The sequence below is a fragment of the Platichthys flesus genome, chromosome 6, assembly GCF_949316205.1.
Source record: "Platichthys flesus chromosome 6, fPlaFle2.1, whole genome shotgun sequence".
Classification (NCBI taxonomy): Eukaryota; Metazoa; Chordata; class Actinopteri; order Pleuronectiformes; family Pleuronectidae; genus Platichthys; species Platichthys flesus.
In genome coordinates this window covers 8,119,256-8,145,203 of record NC_084950.1, presented here as the reverse complement: position 1 = coordinate 8,145,203, position 25,948 = coordinate 8,119,256, and the positions used below count along the sequence as shown (strand labels likewise).

The 25,948-nt window shown below is 42.0% G+C and overlaps 1 protein-coding gene across 2 annotated transcripts in view; it reads left to right on the top strand.

The window, feature by feature from the left end:
• Positions 1 to 25,356, top strand: part of ldlrad3 (low density lipoprotein receptor class A domain containing 3) — a 72,778-nt gene extending 47,422 nt beyond the window's left edge. For both annotated transcript variants that reach the window (XM_062390229.1, XM_062390228.1), the window contains exons 5-6: positions 21,792 to 22,194; positions 22,855 to 25,356. In XM_062390229.1, coding sequence (XP_062246213.1) covers positions 21,792 to 22,194; positions 22,855 to 23,053 — 602 coding nt within the window. In that variant the 3' untranslated portion in view covers positions 23,054 to 25,356. The remainder of the gene's footprint in view (positions 1 to 21,791; positions 22,195 to 22,854) is intronic.
• The last annotated feature ends 592 nt before the right edge of the window (positions 25,357 to 25,948 follow it).

Below are 25,948 nucleotides of genomic sequence, written 5' to 3'. Positions count from 1 at the left end.
CTAGTCGGCTTCAGTATATCACTAGTGCAGTGCTTGTTCTAAATCTGCCTATTTGGAATGGGCTTTCTTGGCCTATGGTAATGCTGCAGCTTTCTTTCTGAAACTTTAAAATGATTGAGCCCTGGCAAGTAAAGACAGACTGTGTGAAGTCCTGAATGTGCTGTTATCGTGATCGACAATGTAACTTGCGAGTCTTTGAATGTATATGACGTGTCCAAATCAAAGCAAATCCGATACGTCACTTCCTTGTGCCCTTATCAACACCACTACAAAGTGTTAAGGCGATAAGATGAGTGCTTCTCATGCAGCATGTGGGCAACAGACATACAGAGATATCTGGAATTATTAGATAACTAGTGCTTTAAAGCATGTAAAAGTGGCTTAACTATGAATAAATCAACAATAAATCAACTCAAGCATCAGGTGCTCCCCTGCATCTTATAAAAAGCAGTAGGTCCCACTTCTGCAACTCCTTTAGGCTAGGAAATCCCATTGATTGCCTGTCAGGTTGCTATGAATTATACGGCACTTGGATTACATCTTTTAGTCTCAGTACTGAATAGTGCAATACTCCATGCATTATTTCTCCATGATGTACGTCTATTTATTGGTTAGTCAGGGCTGTAACTCGTGCAGTATTAATTACGAGGTGCTGCATTATACCCGTGCATCCACTAAAGTGGCATAGATCAAACTGGGGTGCAGCTATTAGGAGTAAACAGATGTACAACCTGGAGTGATGCATTAGTTGTCAGTCGAGGTCTCACTCTAATGGGCCAGGTTATTTTTATGCAAATGTCTGCCAATACCATTAAGTGTGCCTTCACACATGTGAGGGTTGAGCCGAAGGCGTTGCTCGACAGAGAAGAATCGACTGCCATCAAGGTGTGATTGGTCGGTGATAAAGGTGAGAGAGGGTGCTTGTACGTGTGTGTGTCTTTTGGAGGTTAGAGGGTCCCTGTATGAGCTTGGTGTGTTCAAGTGTATGTGTTCTTCAGGGAAATACAAAAAGAAAGGAGGCTTAAGTGCCTCACAGAAAGAGAAGAGGAATTGCATGTCAGAGAGTATGAGAGACAGGAATGTGAGAGGACGATTTGGGTGGGGGTGCAACGGAGCAGAAGAGGGAAGGAAAGCACAAGGGAGAGAGTGATGGAGAGCGTGAGGGAAGCTGACGGAGATGGGGGATTAGGGAGAGTGGCAAAGCCATTGAGGAAAAAAGAAAAAAAGATGAAAACCCTCTGCATTCATTGTGTAGAAAGACAGGGAATCAAGGGAGAGGATAAAGAAGCAGAAGAGATGGAAACAGTTGCTGGGGAATGGGTCATGGCTGCTGGTAGGGAAGGAGGAAAGGAGGGTAAAGGGAGAAACAAAGCGGTGGAAGAAAAGATTAGCAAGCAGGACTTCTTCAGAGACCAGAATAAGCAGGCGGAAGGCTGAGAGACAGGTGCAGGAAGCAAAGGTACGGGCAGAACAGAGAGGAGCGCTGGGGAAAGGGGGGACAACAAAGCGATCAAGCGGGATCAGGACGACTGAAGTCGAGCCAGAAGGCTGAGGTGGGACTGAAACAAAGCAGGGGAGACAAAGGAAGAAAGAGAGAATGTGGGTGAAACCAGCAAACAAAACAGTGGATGTGGATGATGACTGGGGAGCGCGGGGATGAGAGATGAACTGCAGGGTATGATATTTTGATGGAGGTCATACTTGAAGCTCACACCGTGATCTGATTCATGGTAATTACTGGCTTCGGCACAGTCTTTCTCGATTGCAGTCTCTCCTTTTCTTTCACATTGGCCTCTCTCCTCTCGCTGTCTGACTCATTCCGCTCATGTACCATTAACCTCCCATCAGCGTCTCACAGTTTTGATGTCTGGGCCCCGTCTCCACCTTTTCCTCATCACTTCTTCTTACAGTTTCACCTCCTCGTGCCCCACTGTCTTGTCTCCTCTCATCACAGGCTTTCTCTGCTCGCCTCTGTTCCCTGCTCTTGCTTGTCTGTGGTCTCTGCCTCACCCGTCCTCTCCCTCCGTGTTGTTCCCGTTGTTCAATATTCTCGCATGGACGCCCACATGTCAGCAGCATGTTAAAACCATGCTGGAGATTAGGAGAGGGAGGGCTGGAGCGAACAATGAAGAGATCTCCGAGGAGTTTTTTTCACCTTTGGCCCTCTCTTAGCCAGCTTTGTTTGGTGGCTGTATAATGTAGAAATAACAAGGACAAGTGTGCCTGCAGGACAAGTGTGTGTGTATTAATCTGTGGTGTGTGTTAACTGCCGGGTAGATGCAATTACACCACATGGATGTGACAGAGATGGAAAAAGGAAAAAATACAACTATCAACTCCTAAATCTTACCTTGGACAGTGTACTTAGGAAAATGTAAATCTTTATTAATGCATAAATCTTTGGATAACAACATAAACCCATATCATTATATGGAGTGTTGCTATCACATACATATCTCCTTCACAGTGTTTTTAACTTGAGGCTAAACATACATGTGCCATTTGTAGTGACATCTAATCAGTGATCAGTCTGACTCAGTATATTTTGGTCGTCATGGGTCACTGTTAGAATAATAATCTTCCAAACAGCTGGAGTTTCTTATCTGAAAAACACATCACAAGCTTCTCTGGCTCTGAGACGAGCACAGATCTCGGAGCCTGTAGAGATACAAGTGAGCTTGAATTCACTTTGCTGCCTTGTGTGAATCACTCTAGCCTGGGTTTTGAAAATGAGTTCTGTCAATGAATATGTTGCATTACATTTTGAATGTGGTAACTGGATGAATTTCTAAACAGCTGAACACAGCACTAAATATTTTATTGGCTGTGTCTGCAGTTTAATACCCAGTCAATAACAATTATATGTCCCTTTTATGTGTAATTACATTTTTACCTTCCAAGCACCAAATTGTTATTTAGTTAATATCATTTTTAATGTTTTTTATTTAATTGTCAACCCCAACCTCCATCTAAATAAGCATCATACATTTGCATATGAGATTTTTAATGAGAATGGGAACGTGTATATGGATGTTGTGCACTCCCACTGCTAATCGATCAAAGTTACATTACTGGGAATTTTGATGTGACGCAGTTGAGTTTGCTCAGTTTAATTGTCAGTAGATGGCGCTACTGAGTTGTAGTGGAGAATTTCCCCAATGCTTGCAGGATAAATACTGACTAAAGAATGACACTTAGTAGAGCTACTACCTCAGCCGAGGCCCAACAGTCCCCTTAAATTCAACCAAGCTTCAACAAATTGCACACACTCATACATATACGTTTCCTAATAAGCCATGAATTATGAATTTTTCCATTGGGAAATCTGTGAAAATGTCAAAAAATACCAATGTTAAATCAAGTGGAAAGGAAATCCTGGATCCACCCCAAAAATGATGGGTTCTTTTTATCCTTTCAATTTCTGTGGAAATATGTTCAGTAGTTTTTGCATAACCCTCTGCTAGGGAATCTAAAGCATGGTGTAGTATTTCTGTGTGTATTTCTGTCCTGTGAGGGGATTATTATTGCACATTATAGCAATTATTAAAATCACACAGATATATCCATTGTTGTATATGCACTGAGCTATAGGTGATCTCCTAGTAGATGATGCTCAATGTACCCATGTTTAGACTAACTGGGTGTATTCTTGTGGGAAGGCTTTCCAGTGATGTTTTATAGTCGCTAGCCTAGTTTCTCAAAGCAGCCTCTTCCAGTTCTCCCAGTCTACTGGGAAACATTGTATCTGCGTCGGTATTCATAGAAATATCTTCAGAACTCGAGGCTGTAATTCTCTCTAACTTTTCATTTTTTCATTTTCTCTCAAAGAATTTGATGAAACATTATAGGAGTAATAAAAAAACGGGGTTATTTAGCATATAGCACACAAAATATGTATGAGTTCATCTTTTAAGAAGTAGAATAGCCTTTTTTATTATTCATATCATGTTTCAACTCTTATGTCATGTCATTCTTTCCCTCATTTATTTTTTTCATTTCCATAACAGCCATGTCTGACGGCGTGTCCAGAACTGTGGTTCAAAATGAAATACCTCAGATTAAATGCTGTTAAATCAAATTCCTCATGCGATGTAGTTTTATTGATTTACTGATTTACTGTAGTAATGTCCTTACATTTCATTTAGCATCACCAATAAATATAACTAACCTCTTAGCTGATCATTAAGACGTACAATTCAAAGTGAAGTTCGTGAAAGCATTAAGGGAGAATAAAAAGGGTAAAGGAGGACAAAGATTAAGCATTATTTGAAAGAACACTTTGTACCATTGTGGGTATTTTTCCAAAATAACTAATTGACTGTTATCTGTCATTGCACTGGTTCATAAATTTGTAAGTACCCTGCTTCAAAATCAATAGAAGAAATGAGATAGAGAATAAAGATGAATAATAGCCTTTGTGCTTTTCCTGTTTTTTTTTTTGTGCTTTGTTATTGCATCTGTGAAAGTTGTACCACAACACAAACTCCCTTCCTCGGTATGCTACATGATCCCCCTTCATAACACAGCATCGCACAGCTCGATATGTGGTCCGGCTCATCTGCTGTTGTGTGGGCGAGAGACTGTGTTTATTCGTTATACATTCTGCATGCTTGCCCGAGCCTGGAGCTGATGGACGGGGATCATCAATAACTGTACATATTTTCAGAAGCAATAATTATATGGAGGAAACAAGTGTGTGTCAAAGAGCGGGTGAATGGATGAGGATCAATTACACTGGTAAAGATGCAGCTCTGTGCGTTAACCTCCAACCATTAATGTGGATGTGTACCCAGGGGCGGACTGGCCATCGGGAATACCGGGGACATCCCCGGTGGGCCGATGGCCGAAAATATAAATCCAACGGCCCATCACTATGATGTACCGGCCCACGCCCATCATCGCATCAGCCCTACAATGGTTGAAACAGCGGCACAAGCGTAATTTTCTCCAAGAGCTATACCTATCTAATCGCACTGACTGGTTTTATACTGCTACTCGCAATCGGTCTTCACACTCATGGTGACTATTTTTCGATTTTTTTTTAAGTGTCTTTTAATATGTGTTTTACAGACTTCGGAAGTCCAAAGTAAGAAAAGATCTCCACCTTATTAATAAACACCTCTAAATTGGTTCTTACACAGCCGAAGTGTAGAGAATTTGGATTTGCATACATACACGCAACGCGGCACCCAGTTATACGCATGCGCACAACCCATGAGGCCCAGCTCTTCGTTGCCTTCGTTGTTTTGGAGAGTGCGAGAGCATGCCGTCGGCACCAAAACGAAAAGGTGGAGCTGAAAAGCTAAGAGATAAAAAGAAAAAATGTCTGGAGAAAGGTGCCTCAAAACATTTAAAAATATCAAATTTCTTTGGAAAACCACCGACTGGTGACAGTGAAAAGGTAAGATAACCCTAACCCCATAGACCGTTATGATCTGGTAAAATAAGCAAGCTGGTGTTGTTGTCAACATCTAGATTATCTATTTTAACATGTTAGCCGTAGTCACTGGCTTACAATTGATGAGCAAGCTATCCATGGTGGTAGTTGTAAATAGGACAATCTTATAATTTCTATTAACCTGTGACAAATAAGTTAACCAGCTAGTTTGTTATGCTAAAATCTAAAATTATAAATAATGTTTATATGTTATCTAGATTGTTAATATGTTATGTAGAGGCGTTGACTTGGCCAAGTATAGCATGCATTTCACAACATATTAAACAAAATGTTAATATGTTATCTAGATTGATGATTCAGCTGCTGGAAGCAGCAGCCAGGGGCATGAGAGCCAAGATAAGAGCCAGGCATGTGTCCATCCAGGCAAATTGGTGGATCCAAATGTTATTAAAAAACAAACATACATATATGATGTAATTTCTTTGTAATCATCCAAAATAATGTTAAGTGTATGGGTATTTTTCCCAGAAGGCCACTGACTGTTCGATACGCGCGATCCATTGAGTGGGCAACGCGGCTACTTAGTGGGCCGCGCGCCGTGTATTGAGTGGGCCGGTCTGACAGAAACTCCCGGGCCACTTTTTTCCCCCAGTCCGCCCCTGTGTGTACCCCATTAAAAAAGTCTCCTGCTGAGTATGACCACATCGTATCAAACGCAGATGTTTGATACGAGACAACAAAAAAAAGACATCAGGGAGGCAGAGAGCAAAACAACCATTCATTGAAAGTTTAGTGATCAAACGATGGAAAGTATTCTGTCAATAAAGACGGACAAACAACTGGAGGCAGTGGGGGAATGAGAGCACAAAGGAAGGAAGGAACAAGTACAGCAAGGGGAGAAGAGAGTAGTGTATTTAACACAATTAAAACTAAACACACACTGAGCCATGCTGCCTAAATTCAGCCAATAAGCCACGAGAAAATCAAGATGTGGTGGAGCAGTCTTTCAACCAGTGGGATGTAGCCCAAAGTTTCACAGAGTGAGACATGGAGGTAGCTGTACTGCCACTACTGAGTTGAAATAACATTTTGGTCATTTACAAAGCTAGCTGTTTTTATGTATATGTCCTAAACAATCTACAACATGGACACCTTTGGATTTTGGACTCTCTCTGTGGAACCTGCCCAATCATTTCTGCCCATTCATGTCCAGGGTATTCCACTGTGACTGTCACAAAATCAAAAGGCAAAGGAATAAACCGAAAGCGACTTTGAAAGCCCCCCCCTGTAAGTCAGCCATCCCACCCCGTCTCGATCTCATTACTTCCCAGCAGCAAGCCCAAATGTCTCACTGATGGTAGGCAGCTGTATTTTGGTCATTACAGCTGACAGTGACAAAACACAATATTAACAGCCCGGTTTCATTTTTCTTCTTTTGCATCATCATATACATTATTCATATTTATTTGGGAAGGTCCTCGGAATGTTTTTTAGCAATCTGAAGTGGTCTTTAGGACAGATGAGCTTGAGAACCCCTGCTGTACAGAACATGCATAATTGATTTTAGAAGCTTTCATTGTAATTGGTCTTTCCCTTTAGCGACAAGAGCAGTTTTGTTCTATTTTCTCCCTGATAATGAGGCCGTGGTGATTTAAATAGCCAGGAGAAGAGGTGCCAAAGAATGCACCGTTCACCATATCTTCACAATTTAATCGAACTCTGTCGCTGTCGAGTCGTTTTTGGTCTTCTTGGAGATGTCAGTCAGCTATTTCCAGCCGTGCGCTTCACTTGATGTGCAAGGAGATGCAAATGGAGGGAGGAGAAGAAGTTGACATACAAGGGAAAAGATTGAGATGCAAGACCAGCTAGCAAGTGTGCAAAATACTACAAAGAGTATACGACTTACTCAGTATACCTTCTGGCGAGGCAAACTGAGATTCCTGCTGGGACTTCGTTCTGTTGCTTCATCATTTTTCGTCAGCGCAGCTCCCTGCTATTCGTTCAGACCGCACAGAATGCATGACCGCTATTCTTCACTGATCAAATCCACCCTGCCTTTTGTTCATATACGCAGGACGTCATGAGTTCACACACTTATCTCAGAGGAAGCACTGGAACCAGCCTTATCTCTGACCTCCAGGTACCAGCCTCCCTTTAGGCACGGATCCCCAATCTTTCCGTGCTTCGTCCAACCCATGCTGTCACACTTGGAGTAAATATGTACGAGCGGCCCAGCTGACCATCATGCTCCGCTTCTTATCACTCAGACAGAGCCCGTTGATTCCACTCTAGCTGAACACGGAGATATGAGCAGGGGCCAGGGGCTTTCCACAATGGGCCGTGTTGTTCTGTTGTTTGACTGATAAAAGAAGCCGGGGCTCCTTGTGCTTCCACCAGCCTGACCAGCTGTATTGTTGAAGGAGAGGGGATTAGATGGTGCAGTGGGCTTCAGAGGTCTCGCTCTGTTTCTTAACCAGGAGAAGAACAGGGCAGGAGTGAGGCCAAGGGGAGGACTGGCATTGTGAGCGGGGCACTGATATTTGTATCTGCGTGGCTGCGAAAGGCAGTAATGCTCTTTGCAGACTTTTTTGTGTGTAATTTTCCAGGGTTTATCCCACTTGATCTGAAGCCAGATCCCCCCCCCCACACTCCCTCTCCTTTATCTGAGCTCAGACCTATCGTAGCGTGGCTTACCAGAATAACGTGGGACCTGTTGTGTGGGAGGAAGTTGCTGCTCAATGTACCTTCAACAGGTGAGTCTTGAGCAGGCTGTCCTTGGTTTTCTTTGGCCTTGAATGACATTCCTACTCCCCTGTGCAGAACAGTGGATGCACACGGACTCAGACATACAACATACTGTTAACACACACATTACTCAACCAGGGTTTTGCATGCATATGGTTTTTATTTCGAGTTTTGGGTATATTTTCTACTACTAAGTACTAAGTCTGACAGAAAGTCTCTTATTGGCAGGTTTGATGGACACATTTGGTAAATTATTTTAGGTTTTTGTGATGTAAAATTTTAAAATATAATAGAAAATAGGCTGAAATTGTTCTACCGCAGTGGATATGCCACGTGGTGATTCAGAAAAAAAGGGTCTACCCACCACACCGTAATTACTCCTGTCTGTGTAGCTATGATCTCTTGCTCTGAAAACACACTCAAATGCTTTCAACTGGAACCTCACTCTCTGAAACACTCTCCTGTCACCACCGCTTCACAGTAGATAAGGTTACCAAGAGGAATTCACTGCTCAGGCATGTGTGTACGTGTGTGTGTGTGTGTAGGTTTGAGTGTGTTCATGTCAGAGTTGCACATGGAAAGGAAACATCAAGTGCTGTTTTTCACACATTCTGAAATGTGGTTACATTAATAACTTAAATTAATAGGAATATCATTAGATGTTCACTCCCAGTTCAAAGTATTTCAGCTTCCTCTGCAAGCGTTAAAAATATGTCACGAATTGCTCACAAAGGGATTCATTTTTCTCCCAGAATCCAACACTATATAGATAAAAAAAACAAGTGTCATCATTTCAGTTGTGATACAATAAGCTGCAGCACTTCGACCCTTTTAACCAGCTTTAATCTCATCTGCAGACCTGCCAGCCCCCAGGGCACTTTGTGACCACGTCAGCAGGTTTAACTGTGAGTGACAGCTTGAGAATGACTGATCACTTAACTGCCACTTAAGTGATCAATAGAGCTGACGTATACACACACTCAACTTAAAACAAGCAGCAGTACATGTGCACTAGCTTGATCGCAAGATGTCTTCAGAGAGTACTAGCAGTCTAACTCACACTACTGTGTTGTGACAACAGTGTCAGATGCTGTTTGTACGTTTGCAGCAAGATTTTCCAAATAACAGTCTTTTTTTTATTTTTATTTGTATGTCTTTCCTGGACACCACTCATTCCTATCAAGTGCTTTTGTGTGCATATCAAATTTTAGATTGATTTCCTTGCAAAACGAGAGTCTTGGTCGATTATGTGTTGGAGGACGCTGTGACATTGGGGATTTGAGTCTGCCACTGAAATGCCAATGTTATAATGGAAGAAATGACAATATTCAAAATGCCCTTTTCATTTCATCACTACAGGTTTCTATCCGTGTTTAAATTAAGTGATAGACTGACAATAGTTCTGTAATCTGTCATCATTCCTCTAATTATCAGTGGCCATTTCAAGATCTTGTCCTAATGGCCCCAGTCAACAAAAAGAAGGTGACTCAGAAGAAAATCGACATTTTATTGTGGGGCTCCAGACGTCTGAGTTTGACTTATCAAGTTAATATCTTCCATGGTTACATTTTTTGTGCAAATTTTCTCAGTTTATTTCTGTTCCTACACTGGAATGACATAATAAAAAGACTGGAACTTGGAATTCACCCTCTTGGTTTTATTAGCTAGACAACTCATATGGCTGCTGGAGCCTCATAGAAGCTTCAGATAAATGTTAAATATTTGCATAAAACAAACTTTGTATTTTATTCCCCATAACTTGCATATAAAATACATTAAAAGGAAACATTTTGATAACACCTGTGAAGACGAATTACTCAACGAAGTTAAAACTTTTTCAGTTCTCCTATGTGCACCTGAGTTTTTTGCATAAACAGAAACATTTGAAAACTTATTTTTGCAGTTAAATCACCATTAAGAAATAAAACTAAATTATTATAAAAAAAAAGAAACCAAATGGGCTTTCTGTCTCCAAGGGAATGACAATAAAAGAGAAGGAAATAATTATAATAATTAGTGTAAGAACTTTAACATGGCATTGAATCAAAACATTCAAAACCACTATTATCATACTTTCAATTGCTTTTCACATTTCTGGAAAGAGCTGCACACTTATATGTCGGTTTAGAACAGGAGCACTTTATTGATAAAACAGATCTCTGAATGTTGAAACAGCTGTGCAACAAAGACAGTAAAACATAAAATAGTGGCGTGGAGAACAACACACGTCTGTGTGTGTCAGTGACATTTTGTAAGTATAACACATTTTTGATTGATTTCCTTGCAAAACGAGAGTCTACGTCAATTATGTGTTCAAGGACGCTGTGACATTGGTGATATGAGTCAGCCACTGAAATGCAAATGTTATAAGGGGAGAAATGACAATATCCCCAATTTCCTTGTCATGTCATCACTTCAGGCTTCTTTCAGTCTTTTCCTCCCGACAATATGGCTTCTGGATGCCTCACATGTTTTGAATGTCAGCGTTTTAATGAAGGGATAGATTAATTTACTGACCGTCAGTCATTTGACTCAGTTTTTAATTGTTTTTCTCCTTTACTGTAAGCTTCTGAAATACTATTCACTGATTAGCTCAGCCTCATCCTCCTCTGCATCATGTTTTCTTGCCGTGCTGCCTCTAGCACCATTTAATTTGTCATCATACCTTATAATCTTATATCTAATAAATCCTTATATAAGAGGCTGAAGGTAATGGATATAAAATGTGGTGCTTAACTCATGATTCGGGAGCATCATGGTGAAAGATGCTCATCTGCAGACCCTACAAAATATTTCTGTACAGCTTGTTTCTGTCCTCCAGGACAAAAAGCAGATAAATGTGAAAGCAGGGCATTTAAATTCAGCGCTGCGCTCACATAACTCTGTTCCCTCTGATTTCAACAGATTATGGCGTACTTTATGGTGCTAACTCACTCTGCTGGCAGGAAGACATTTCAACAAGAAGAAGGAAATTCACAGATTTTCATGAGTTATTCACATGCGGGTTTTTTTCTTTTGAGCTTAATGAACATCCTAATTCTCTATGAATGTCAGCCAGCGCTCTTCTTCAACATTCACCCTCAACGAGTGCCACCTCTGTTTTGTATGAAAGTTTCATAAGTCACCAAATCCAATTTACACTCAGCAGCCAGTCGCTCTATATCATCCTCCTGTCACTCAAGCTGTCAAATGAGTCCACATCTCCTCTTTGACTCCTGCGTGTCGCTCTGCCTGCTGTGTAGCTGCAGGCTACAATTTATAATAGACTCCTGTCCCTTCTGGGGAGGCTGGTTGTAGCCTGCAGATGTCATCCCTGCACATCATGCACACACTGTCCTGAATAAGACTCTTAATCCCACGGTCTTATCACTCATCACCATCACATCCAGGCTTTGGGCAGTGTGTGTGTGTGTGTGTGTGTGTGTGTGTGCGCATATGTGCGTGCGTGTGTGTGTGTGTGTATGCTCATATTTGTTACCCTTTCCAGCATTAACACTGACCTTGACCTCATGGGAACCAACAGGGTCCAAAACATAATTACTGAGGTTGTTAATTATGGTTAGGTTAAGGTTGTATGTTACAGGCATGAACTGGTCACGGTTCAGGTTAGGGCTTTCCACAATAAATGGAAATCAGTTGAAAGTTCTAATAAGGATAGCTGCAAAAATCTGTGTGTGTGTGCAGTGAGAGTCAGTCTATTTGTGTCTGCTCTCAAGGTTCCTCACTCACCTTTCGTCCCCCAAAGAGTAGTTGCCATGGTGACACCCGTCAGGTTTGGCGGGACGGCCTCTCAGCAGTCCTGAGCGAACCTCTCACCCTCCCCATTCGTCCTTGTCCTCCAGGAAAAGAAACTGGCCTGGCCTTCAGAGCCATACTCGACTCAAAGGTTTTCCAAAAAACAAAGAAAAGAGCTGAAACTCCCACTTGTGTGCTTCCGTTGAAGTTTGCGACACGTTGCGAGTCAAACAATGAGTGACACGTCGTTGTTGCTGCAGCTACTAACTGAGTCTGCTTCTCAACAGTCATATTCACAGCCCATCTTTTCTCCAAGGCCTTTTTAACCACTTCTCTGCCATTGTCCCTCATCAGCAGCAGCTCCTCTGTACTATACATCCACTTAGCATCAATCTTATGTATTATTTTCATTCTTTCTTTGCTCTTTTTTCTTTGATACATTTTATTTTACTCCAGAAACAAGTACATCTCTAAACCCACACATGCTGCACTGCATAAGCACATATCCATACATACATGAAACATTTAACATACATGAATAGCTTGACACCTCGCTGTAACAGCTTCTGTATCCTTACATAATAAACAAGATCTTTAAATATTAAGAGATAACTCTTTATATCTCGCTTTTGTCTGTGCTGCCCTCTGTGCTGTCTTCCTCATACAAATATCGATATTAGTGTAAAGCAGTAGGAGTAACAGCATCGTCACTGGTTATTAGATTGGTCTGACGGTGCTGTCATTAGAAATACCTCTTGTAGTTGTACCTACTGCATTTATAAGCCATGCTTCTTTCCTAACCTCAACCTTGCTCTCCTCTCTATTATTTCACAGTCAGCGTTTAACCCCCGCTCATATACAATCGTTGCTGCATAAATGCATCAAGTAACTCGTCTTTCTTTCACCCGCCCTTCAACCTTACATGTCCGTGTCTTCTTTTCCATCTTTCCCTGCTCTCCGCTCCGTGGATGCTCTCCTGATGCTGAAGACATCCATTAACTCTAACCCACCTCCCTTACACTCCTCTGGCCGCCCACAGTAAGCTGTGACTGAGTGTGATGGGGGGGTTGGGGGTCTGATAGTGGCGAGCAATGGAGCGGACAAGTTATTACAGGACAGGCAAATAGAGGCCGATGAAGCATGACAACCTCCTTTCCCCAAAGCGCCACACACACACAGACACAGACAGATACTCACACGCACACGCTTACACAGACGAAAAACACATGCAAACACATTCAACACAAATATTCATGCAGTTTTGTACAGCTCTCTTCCAAAACATCATAAAGACATGCATAAGTTGTTTTGGAGATATGGAGGGTTAACAATGCAACACACACACACACACACACACACAAACAAAAACCCACACAGGGCTTGCACATAAATGCCTTATTTCGTTGTGCATGCTAACGAGAACAGACATATAATACATGGCAGGGCACCACAACAGGAACGGGGTGACAGCATGGGACATGAATATTAACTCTGGGACGCCGAGGGGACCTGGAACAGTCCCGTTGCAGAGCAGTTAACTTGCTCCGCTTCCCAGAATTGCTTGGCAGAGCAGCTTTCAATCAAGCAAATCTTTCATGTCCCACCAGGGGCAAGTTTGATGGCAGCAAGGATTCACATAAACAATAACACACAACAATGTGGACAATGAGGGTCCAAACCCCCTCAGGTCTCCAGAGAGAGATAAAGTGCAGGTTTAAAATGTAGGTGAAATTGTTAAATTAGACTTCAAGCAGTCCAGTCCATTTTTAATTTTGCTTCTGAAAGGAATTGTGTTGATAGGAAACTGTCCTTCTCCCTCTCTCTCTCTCTCTCTCTCTCTCTCTCTCTCGGTTTAAAATGCAGGCGGTCTGAAATGATTGCACGAAGGCAATTGCTGAAAGGGCTTTTAACAGTGGGTGTAGGTCAGAGCGATAAAGTCTTTAATTCGCTGCAAATAAACTGTGTGAAGCACGTAGCCACCTAATGAAAAATCCACTGTCCTCGCCGAGAGGACGTTGGATCTGTGCAGACTTTGTTTAAAAAGAGTCTCCAGGTCTCTACTATAGATGAATTACACTGTGGTGTTTCACAGGTTGGTGGTTGTGGGGACACATGCATCAAATGGAAACAGTGAAAATGTGGGGTGGGATGGAGAAGAGGTGTGGACCCCATTCATGTAAAGAATTTCGAACTAGATCTGGGTGTCTTAAGACATAAAATACGACTGGATGTTAAGGGAAGGTGAAGGTGTGTTCAGACACCATAACCATGTGACTGGATCAGACAGAACACTGCTGGTGTTGATCAGACTGGATTGATTAGATTACAGTGTCCACCATGGGTCAGAATTAAAATCACAGCTGCTAGTTGTGATGAGAAATCAAACAAATGACAAATCTCATCTTCAATATCAGCATGAAAACAATGTAACATGCACGGTTGCAGCAGTTGCTGTGAAATTCAGATTCTGGTTTTCAAAGGCCTCCTGCGGAGAAAGAAAAAGACATGTCTGTCTGTCTCGTGTCCTCACCTCACCTGTGTTGTTGAAACACATGATGCCAAACTCTATCATTCCAACCTTTTCAACAATTCCTTTATTTGACAAACAAAGCACATACTGGTGTTCAGTCTTCAACCAAACCTCAGACACTGTGAGGCTTGGGCTGAAAGTTAGTGGCTTGGAGCCTCATTAGGGGGTTTTCGACAATGGCGTCATTGTCGTCTCCTGTACACAGCTGGTCATAGAATTTAAGGGGGCTCTCACAAAATAGTTTGGACTTTTGTAATCAACCATTCTTGGGGGCCCCCTCTCAGCTCGGGGCCCAGTTGTCACGCCTCTCACCTGCTTGGCATTGTGTGCATAAGAAATGTGACCAAAATGCAAAGCACACAGAATCCAGACAATAAGAATACTTGAAATAAGTAACTAACATTATAAAACTCATGCAGACTTAACTTTAATAGCAGATGTAAATGAAGTCAGTAAGACAGTAAAAGCTGGATGTCCTTAAAATCCTTTCATTAGCAAAACAAAATGTCCTGGCTATATCCACCAGACTCACTTTTAAGAGTTTGTTTTTCACCCTCTTGATTCCATGTGTGTTGGTAGAGACTCCTCGTCTGAGGAGAGAACCAAACAACCCACAAGTGGCTGTTTGTTGTTCCCCCCCCCCCAAAAAAAAAATCTTTCAGATTTCTGCACCATGTGACATGGGTTTAGCTCGCGCTTGCTGGGCCTGGATGAAAGGCTTTCTGGGATTCTGCTTGTATTGGCGGGTTTTTACTTCAGCAAGCAGAGTGTGTGTGTGTGTGTGTGTGTGTGTGTGTGTGTGTGTGTGTGTGTGTGTGTGTGCGCAAATGTGTTTGAACTGTACCTTTGAACTTAATGCAAGGTACGTGCCTGGCTGGTGTGCTCTCTGTATTTAGAAACTGGATCTTAATGGCACATGTTTTTATCTCTTTGTCGGAATGTTAGAAGTCAGGTGGCATGCCCCCCCGACACAACCCTCAACCCAACTCATGCCCTCCCACTACTCTGGATGCCCGCCCCATGATAACAGATGGAGTGTGTGGGTGTGTGTGTGTGTGCATGTGTACAGTTCATGTACATGTAAGTAAAAGTGTGAATTGTCTGCCCCCTAGTGGTCCTCTTCTCTTCTCTCCCCAACACTTGTCACTTTCCTTAGGTTCTGCACTTCATTTTATCACTGTGTCTTCAAGAGGTGTGATTGTGGAACACAGGGCGTCCAAGTGAACCCGATCCTGTAATTAACATCAGAGAAAAAGAGGCAGTAAGACAAAGCTGTGCTGTGACTGACCTCCTGAAGATGGACAGATTCTCCACATGCAGCAGCAAACCCTGGAATGCTGAAGCCGAGGAATTATGACTTTTTCTCCCCCTTACCAGTCTGGATTCATTTCAAAGACGGCACTTTGTGAATGGGAGATGTGTCTCCAGTGCATAGGGAAAGTACAGCACATCTGCGCAGCCTGTATCTTCTCCCTCAGGACTGAGCCGGGGGGCGGGAGGGAATCTCCATTCCTTTTATTATGAAGCGATTTAAGTGTTGCAATTAAGATATGTGGAGTCTTTTATTAGCCCGATTTCTTTTAATTTGATTTTGCTCATTGAACCCAGATAAGCGTATCCTGACAGTTGTGGGTTTGCATATTCAGTGCCAGGTAGCCAATCATTATAAAAGAATGTGCTCCTCCATTTAAAAAAAAAATGGAAACGCTTTGTATCCTCTGCAACCTGACAGCGTGTCGACTGTTGAACTGCAGCGTAGTTTGATTAAAGACAAACAACAGAGTGCTTCAGAGCTTGTTTTAATCGCTGAATGCTCAATAGCCCGTTGTGAACTCACATCGGCCCTCGCTCTGCTTCAGTTGCTGCGTACAGTAGCTGTGTTTGTGGTTGTGTATTCCGTGTCATCTTGTTCTGCATCTCTCGATGGATTTCTGTTCTCGTTTTACTTCGACTAAGAAATGGTTTCATGTGAAAGTTTCCTCTCTTATTACGCGTGGGCTCAGCTACACTGTAATGTAAATCTTTGGGTTTTCCAAATAAGAAGTCAAACAATTTTTGAAACAATAATTCTTTATTACTGACGCGTTTGAATTTGGCATTAAAAATATATATATATATATACTGGTATAATTTAAGACACGATAATTAAGGTATTGGTTTGGTATCATTTTTGTTGGGCCTCCATAGATAGGTATGAACTCCTTGATTAAAGTCTGAACCCCAACAGGTTTGGATTTCCTTTCATTTCTCACAAAATGGAAAAAAAATATCAAAGAAGAGGAGAGCTGGTAGTCCGGGCGATAAAGGATGGCACATAAAGAGAGGAGAGTAGGGGGGGCAGGCAGAAAGCGGGACAGCCTGGTGCTGAAGGCCTATTCAGCAGGGGGTCTGTGTGAGTCAGCTCCTTGTAACTGTAGTTTTGTGCAGTGTGTGTGGAGATGGAGATTTTCTTGGACTATGATAAAGGAGATGCGTGCACATGTAACTTCGAATGACACAAAGGCTTCTTACCCCTCCCATTCAACACATCCACATCTGTCTGCAGCTCTCTCGTCTTTCAGCTCCTCTCCTCTGTCCACTTTTGCGCCGCCTTTGACGTCTCGCTGTAATTCTCTCCTCTCATGCAGGGGTAATAAAATGCGGCCAAGATAATAAAATACAAAAAAAAGAGAAGTAGACTATTGAAGAGAGAAAGACGGTGAAAAGGGGAACAGAGTGGAATAGTGAGTAAGAGAAATTGGAGAAAGATTCAATAGAAACTATATCAGCTTCTGATAGTGTGTAATCCAGGCTGATTGCAGTTGTTGTGTATCAAAGACAAGGTACATGTCATCCTCGTGTCAGTAAATTGTCAAGGAGACGGGAGCAGATTGGGATAGAGGGTGGAGAGGGGAGCAAAGAGCTCTGGTAAGCTGATAGTGAGGGAGGGAGATATTAGAGGACTTGGAAACAAAAGGCCGCAGCAGGGCTGGAGCAAATTGGAGGCAAGAGGGGAGAAAAGGACAGGGGAGAATGAGATTGTGAGAGATGTGGCGAGGGAGGAGGAGGAGGAGGAGGAGGAGGCACTCTCATGTAATTAAAGTGGCCGAGTTGAAAGGCTGCACCTTGCCCCCCTACCTCCTCCCCTCTAAACCTCCACGAACAGTAACAGGTTTATGAGTTCATGAATACCGTATAGAGCCACCGGGAGAATGGCACTGTGAGGTTATTTGCGTGGAACCCAAGTGCATATATGTGCTTACCGTTAAGTGAACTTCCCGAACGTTTCCTGAGGGGGGCAGTGTTTCTCTCTTGGAGATGTTGTTACAGAATTCTAAACACGTAACTGCATCAATGGACTAAAATGTCCAAATGTAAGGAAATTAATGTTAAAATTCAAGAATTGAGATTGTTCCTTCTTGTTCCCGCACAATTGACCTCTCAGTGTTTAGGTAAATTTAGTCACATTTGCTTTTTTACTACTGTTACTTGGAGTTGGTTACTGTAACTTTTAGCTAACTATTTCAACCAGTGTCCCGATTGTGTTTGGGTAACTCTGTGTACTGTTTATCCATTAGATACTGCAGACATGTATGTATATTTAAAGCTATTTCACCTATTACCCATAATGTTGTTTTATTAACCATTTATCCACAACCTAAGATCGTCCATCCATTCATTATGTATCTCTTATCCTTTGTGCGTCGTTAGATGAGACAAGCAACCATCCAACCTTACATTCAAACCTACGGACAAGAGTCTCCAACTAGAATTGCATCAAGTAGCCATAAAAACCCCAGATTAACTTCAGCTTGATGACAAACCATGCAGCAGGTCTTTACTTTCAGTTTCTGTCATGCCACACAAGACTTGGATCAAATCGAATGAGTTGTAGAAAAAAAGCTTCCGACACGTTGAGCTCTGCTCCCTCTAAGGTCAGCGGTGTCCAAGCAACGTTGCCCCTGGTCAACAGTGTGGATGGATATATTTGATCTTTTCATATCAAGTCTGACAAGACAGGAAAAGCCTGCAGTGGACTTTGATGTTCAACTTTGATCCTCATAATTCAATTGAGCAAATTCAGTAGAAAGTAATCCTGTCAGAGATGTGAGTGGGACCAGGCATGGATGCATGTGGTGTAGAGCGAAAAAATTTGTGTATCAGTAAAATTTGGCAGAAATGTTAACATATAGGATTTAAAATGGAAAGACTGAATCAGAGATACGAGTGTGTGGATTTTCCCTCTGATGTTCTATAAACACAACGTCCGATTCCGGCTCAGCCGTACAGGACTTTGATGCATGAATCCATTCTTCACAAAGATGAAAGTTACTATAAAAAAAATAGAACCCTCTGATTTGCAGATAGAAACTAATGGATGTATCCCGTGTGTGTGAGTGTGTGCGTGAGTGTGTGTGTGGCCATAAGGTGCTGGTGTGTAATTGGGACTCTTTCCTTTTTAATCACATTTCCCATTGTTATTGTTATTGACCTCCCTTCACCTTTTGTTGCGTGTAATGGTCACACCTTTCTTTGTCCCACATCGACAACAAACAGCACAAAATTGGCTGTAACACAGAATGTTGTGCTCAATCACACACACTGACTGGTGATGGCTTACACACACACACACACACACACACACACACACACACACAGGACCTCTCTCCTCTGACAGAGCTTGTTTCAGTCTCTTTCTCTTTTTTTTCTCCCCTGTCTTTTCATCTCTTGTGTGATTTGAAACAGCCTTTCAGGCCTCAATTGCTAATATACCGAGGAGGCTCCCATTGTTAATGTTACAGCATTAGTTCCTTTTGTGTGTGCTACTGCTCTGCTCCCAGAAGACTGCACTGAAACCTGATAGGCAGCCTAGGGTGACAGTGGTGGGATCTCTTTATTGGCGCTTTCTTTTTCACGATGTAATTATGGAAATAATTCCTCTTTGTTTCGGCCTTTCTATGCTGATGGTCCAGTTCATAATTAATTGGTACCGTGAAGGACCAGCCAATTTTGAAACCAAGGGAGGGGTCGAGGGGGCCTTGTTTTATTGGCTGCTCTGGGGCAGCGTGCGGGAGCATCTGAATTAGATTAGTTTTAATTAAGGCATGGGGCCTCCTGACTACACATTGGTACATAAATAGGCCGATTGCCAGGATGGTTGTTTTGGGGAATTCAACGGTATGTGCACATACGTTTGCGGCTGAATACTCCCATAGGCCTTCAAGGTCAGGTAGACAGGGAAAACATGTAGCATTGCAGCTGGCAGAGAACAAGCTGGGAGAAAAATTCCTATGATGATAAATCGCTTGTGTTTTCACCCAAACATTCATCTGAGCTGTTATTGTCTCTTTAGTCACCCAGCATCTTGTCCTCAAGGAAAAGTCTGACATTTTGGGAGATATACAAGACTTGTGTTTATGAAGCTACGGCAGCTTGCTAACTTAGCTTAGCATAAAGACTGAAAGCAGAACATAGACTGGATATAAAGAAGGAACAAATGTCTCGACATCATCCCACTATCTAGAAATGAAGCCAAAATAGCCTTATACAAACTCTACCACCTTCTGCAATTTACTTAATTTGGAGGCAGAGTCCCACAGATACATGCACTCGATCACTTGATACTCTCTCTGTCTGGATAATTAAAACCAATTTATAGGTAAAAATCAACACTCCAGTCAGTCTTTAATTATGAAACTCCAGCAGCTGGTTAGCTTAGCTTAGCATAAAGACTGGAAACAAGGGGAGAGAGATAGCTTCAGTAATATAATCTGAATTTGAACATTTGAAGTCAGTTTTTTAATCCAAATAAAAAAAAAAAAGGGTTTCCTCTCTCAGCCATTTTATTTGTCAATGTGGATCACACTTGTAACTTCCTTAACCATGGTCACACAGACTTTTCACACTTGTCTTTTTCGTGAACGTTCAGCCTGACTCTTCTCCGCCTGTGGCTCCGGATTGTACATATGAAGGGAATCTTATCCCTTTGCTTAATACAATATCCCCCAAGAGCCTGTAAGTCTACATAAGCCTGAAAAACATTAGAAAGCTCAACAACAACAGAAGGGTTCACCTGCTTTTCGATTTCAGGAGCTCAAATCCTGACAGAATGAAGCATTTTCTGACTTTTGATTAATCCCCAAGATACATTATCTGGTCATTTCCAGACAAGCTCTCTGCACAATATCCTCAACTGTCAGAGGGACAGCCAGTGGAGAGAGACGTGAGTTGTTGTGAGTATTAGGCTTTAATACACACAGTGTGTGAAGCAGCCCAGAACATAGAAGAAGTCCCAATGAGTGTTTTGAACCTATTTATGAGGCACGCAGAGGTTTGAGCTTTAGAGGGCCCCTGAGGCTTTTGTGTAATTTGAACTTAAACAGCAACTGTAAAATACTTTTATGAAACCCATTCCTCATTAGCACAGTCTCTCTGCACATCCATAATAAATAGGTTTCCCTACATCCTCCCTCCCTCCTGCTCTCCTCAGTACAACAGTACTGTCTGCCGGTAAGCAGCTGAAACACCATTTACATGAACCTCACCCCCAAGTACCCCGATTTAAATTCTCACAGTGTAACATCAGTCAGCGGAAATGTTTAGGGACTCTTCCCTCATCCCATCTGGAATAATAAGCTGCACTGCTGTCTGGCATTACAGTCGTCCCTTTCCTCATTTCAGCCCGACCAGTGGGCTGCTGTGAGTTTCTTACTGCTCGCCATGGCTCCCATCGTGAACATTCCCTGGACTACTAAGTAGTTTGCACTCTCCCCCTTTTCCCTTCGACAAGCCCGGTAATCAGTGAAGGCCCCTGGTGTTCCTCTGCCTTCTCTCATCACCATGCTCAACACCAAGCATCAAGTTGCCTATTTTATCTAAAGGAGCTGTAAGCTGTTTCGCCCTCATAAAGCATTTTTTTCCCTCTCTGTTCTTCTTCTTTCTTCACAATAAAAGAGCGGGCTCCATGATTTTAAACTGAGCCCCTGCTTTTCAAAAGTAGCCTCTGCACTCTACACGATGCTCCATTTGTTCTCCTTATCTCTGGGAGCTCTCGGGGAGAGGCTGACTGCTGTCATGCTTATTATGTTGCGCTCTCATCTCCTAGAGAGGCTGCCTCTATTGAATCATATAGAATGCATTTTAAAAATGAACCAGAAAACAAATTTACTGCTTGATATTCACAGCCATCCACTTCAATTCCTCTATCTACTCCCGTGGCTCTGCAACTCCACAACTCATCCTGCCGTTTACTCAACCTCCTATTCCCTTAAATTGTTTACCACCTCTACATCCGTCTATTCCTCACTCCCCTCTGTCTCCTACACCATCAGTCACCCTCTCTTTTCCCCATACACATACATCATCATTCAATCAATCTTTATTTCCTTCCTCTCTCTCTTGCAGAAGCCCCTGGCCAGGACTTTGTGACACTAGACTACCGTCTGCGCTACTACCCCAGCATCACTTACGCCGTCATCGGCAGTGCCGTCATCTTCGTTCTGGTGGTGGCTTTGCTGGCCTTGGTGCTCCACCACCAGAGGAAGCGTAGCGTCCTGCTACCCAGAGGCGTGAGAGGGAGCTCACATCACCACCACCACCACCAGCCCCTGTTGCTGTCCCGTCTGGTCATCTTGGACCGGGGCCACGTCCATCCCGGAGGACCTGGTCTCTCCCCCGGCTCGCCAACCACAGCAGGCCAGTGCAGCTCCACTGCACAAGCCCTGCAGCTGCTCTCAGGGACTCTCTATCCCTCCGGACTCTCCATGGACTCACCTCCATCGTACTCACAAGCTGTTCTGGATGTCAGGTGAGAGGAATAATGATAGTAACACTTGTATGGAGATGTATAATATTTTGTCTGTAGCCATAAAGTACAATTTCCACTGTAAACCAGTATGAAAGTAAGAAACATAAACAGTGGTGTTGAAAGTTGCATGTAGCAACTCTAGCAAATATAAGCTCATTTATTATTAAATGACAGAAAAAGGTGCGACATCATTTACTTTAATCAAATTTGTCCCAAACCGTCATCTTTCATTCACTAACCAAATCTGCTGTAAATTATGCTATTGGCAATATCAGCATTATAATGAATAACATTACAATTTATCCTCTACATACTCTGTTATACAGATTTACTCATTAACTTAATAGAAGCAGTTTGTTGCTGTTTAAAAGACTAATCAAAAATGTAATACCTCTACAAATTCCCATTAAAACAATTAGTTGCTTTTGTCATCTTCAGAGCCGCTTAAAATAAGTGGCAAAGTGAATCATGACATCATGGAAAGGGTGAATTGGGTTAAATGATAAAAATGTGAACCACAAATAATAATGGGTTAACTCGATTAAGGATGGTCTTTTAAAGAAAGCTGTTTACATCCTGAATCTTCGCTTGCTGGTGGTGAAAAACACCTCGTGAATGTGACATCATATTCTAATCATTTCCTCCTCTGCTTGTCCTCAGTCGGCCTCCATGGTTTGATCTCCCTCCTCCTCCGTACTGCCCCGATCGGGAGCTTCCGTCAGCAGACGAGCTGCCTCAGTACGAGGCCCCACGAGAGCCTTTGAGCCACCAGCCAGCGCGTCCCACTGCACCCTCCACACCCCGGACTGGGGCCTCGGGCTCACAGCCGTACTCCAGAGAAGAGTCCGAGCAGCTGTAGTCGCCCCCACCCCGCCCCCAAACCTTGTGAACTGATCATATTTGGTACTTCGAGACTGAAGGACCAGGCTGCGGGGTCATTCGAGGCCAGGACAGTCCACAACAAAGACATGCTGAGGATTATTCAACAGGGACCGAGAGACTAAACAGCATCCTTAACTCGCCTCCCACACATCGGCTGAGTGAAGCACTGGTCTGAGATCAGCCTCTCCAGACTGATCCTGTGTGCTGGCTCACCCTGCTGGGGTCGTGGCTGAACTGCACTTCAATCGGTTACATATTCAGTGATTTGTCGTCAGTTCAGTGCCGGTGACCTGTGCTCACCTTGAAGAAGAACTGTGTATAATACGTAGTCAATGGAGGAGCACATTTCAAGTCATTAACACAACATATATAATGCTAGCAAAGAGTAGCAGCACCATTGTGTAACAGTATAATCAGGTCAGAGTGGGTTTATTCTTCTCAGTGTGAGCACTTGAGTGCTGAATGAAAATCACACAGCGTTTTTGAAATACTCTTCACGCTACTTTACATTTCACATCTACGGTATTATCCACAGTTAGGTTCATGAGAGATCTTGATCGTGTTCAAATTGTAAAATAGCTGAATACTAGATAACAAGACGAGGTCAAACCCAAATAAATGGCTGGACTGTGTGTTGTCAATGTGAACAATTGTAGACGTAGGGGACAATGTATTTGTATTTTGTGTGTACTGTCGGCCGGTTTCAGCCCTCTATCTGTTTGAACATCAGCTCAGTCGGACATTGCAAGGACTTTGTAGCGTGGAGCTGGCAGCGTCAGGTCTTTTTAATGCCCAGTTCAACCGATCGGACATTGGTGTTCACCCCTTACGACTTCTCCGGTTGGAAAAGTTCAAAGTCTGCCCACATTTGGTGATAAATCTCTGCTATTTTGAGTCACTTTACTTTGATGAATTACTGTGGTTGCCTCAATGTAACTGAAGTGGATTCAGTTTTCAGATTTATCCAAATAGAAGATGAAAGAATGATGACATTACAGATAGGAATGAACCTGTTTCTTCATTGATGAACCGATAAATGATGCCTGTAAAAACTGTTTCATATTATTTTAGTGGTACTTAAAGTTAGAGATATTTCTTTTAGAGCAATGGTTCTTGTGTTATTCTTTTCCAAATTATTACTTTGTCGTTATTTGGTTAAATTCCAGCAAAAAAGTAAAAAGGACCATTGAGTTTTGCTTAAATAACATTAAGCAGATATATATCAATCTATCACATGATATCATTCCTCTGCTGGCAAAGAAAATATTGTTTTATAACATTTCCGTCTGAATAGAAGACCAATAATGTTTGTTTATGTAAAAACTAGAAGAAATACATTCAAAGGATTTAGTTGAGGCCTTTATTCTTTGCCATAATGGCTCTTAGTGCCTTTATTCTGAAATGTTTTTGGACAGAAATTAAAATCGTATTAAAGCCAGGTCTGAGATTTACAAGAAAACATTTGCGATATCTCATTTTAGATTTGATTGTTCATATTGAGATTGATCTTAGTTCATGTATATGACGTTGACTGTGTGGCGTTCGGGGAAATCATCTTCCAAAGTATAAAAATAAAAGAATGATCCATTCCACAACTGAAGGATCTGTGTTACACATGTACCATTAATCTTTGCTCCTTTCAAAGGTGTTTGTATGACATGGTACGTAGGAGATTTTAAAGTAAAGACATCTATTAAAAAGTAGAGAACATCTTTAGATCTTAAAGTGAGACATGAATGTGTGACACGTGCAACATAGAAATGTTTTGCATATTTACTTTTTCTTCTAGAGCCAGCGTTGAAAAAACAATCAAACCAAAGATAATCATTATTGATCCTTTCTCCTACGATGTTGACCTCCAAAGGAATAATTGTGTCACAAATTTTTGTACCTCCATTATATAAAATCCTTTATTTTATTAAAATGTGCAAAGGCTTGTTGAGTTAAACAGAAGTAGTGTTATTTGCTGGAAATACTGGAAAACGTTTCTCAGGAGAAGATTGATATCGGTCTATCTGCTCGGTTGTTTATATATAAGTTTTGTTTTAAAGGAATGTTTAAGATCAAATTATATTTTCTTTTCTGATTTGTTTTCTGTAGGTTAGATATTCACATGTCTGTAATGTTGCCTGTCATGATCTCTTTATCCCTGTATCCTTTATATTTAAAGTAATATAAAATTCTGACTCAGAATTCATGTGCATGAGTGGGTCTCTCCCGTGAATGTCTCTTTCAGTCCGATATGGCAAAATAAAATGACCTGATAGGCTATATATTTCATTTCCGATGATTTTATTCAGTCTCTGGTAAATCTTTTAAACGATGATCTTTGTTATATATTTGCACATCTCTCCAATCCTGCACACATACCAAACCAGGTCCTCTGAGGTCATCTGGACAAAGGGTCCTCCTTCCAGGCAGCATGGCAATGTGTGTTTCCTCATTACTCGTTACTATAACAGTATAGATAATGGATGTATGGAACATTTTCAGATCCGCATCTACAAAAAATAAATTTGGGACCCTAATCATATTTTGGACTTTTTTCCCCCGATGAAATAGGGGATTAAGGTGAACGTCAGATGTGTCTCTTGAAGCTTAAATCGAACCATGTGGGGATAAGAGGATATACATTTAGATGGGAAATCTCTATTGTGTTGGAAGTATAAGTGTATATATTTGCTTTTTCGTAAATTGCAGTACATTATAGTAATTATCATTTAGCTTGGTAGCTCTTGAGTCCCTCAAGTATTCACAGTTCCCCTCCACACGTGTTTTTGGCAGCTGAAAAAACCCTTGTAGTTCTACATTTCCACCAATAGAGGTCACCCTGTCACCATCATGGAAAAAGCTCAGCTCTAAGTTGACCAGT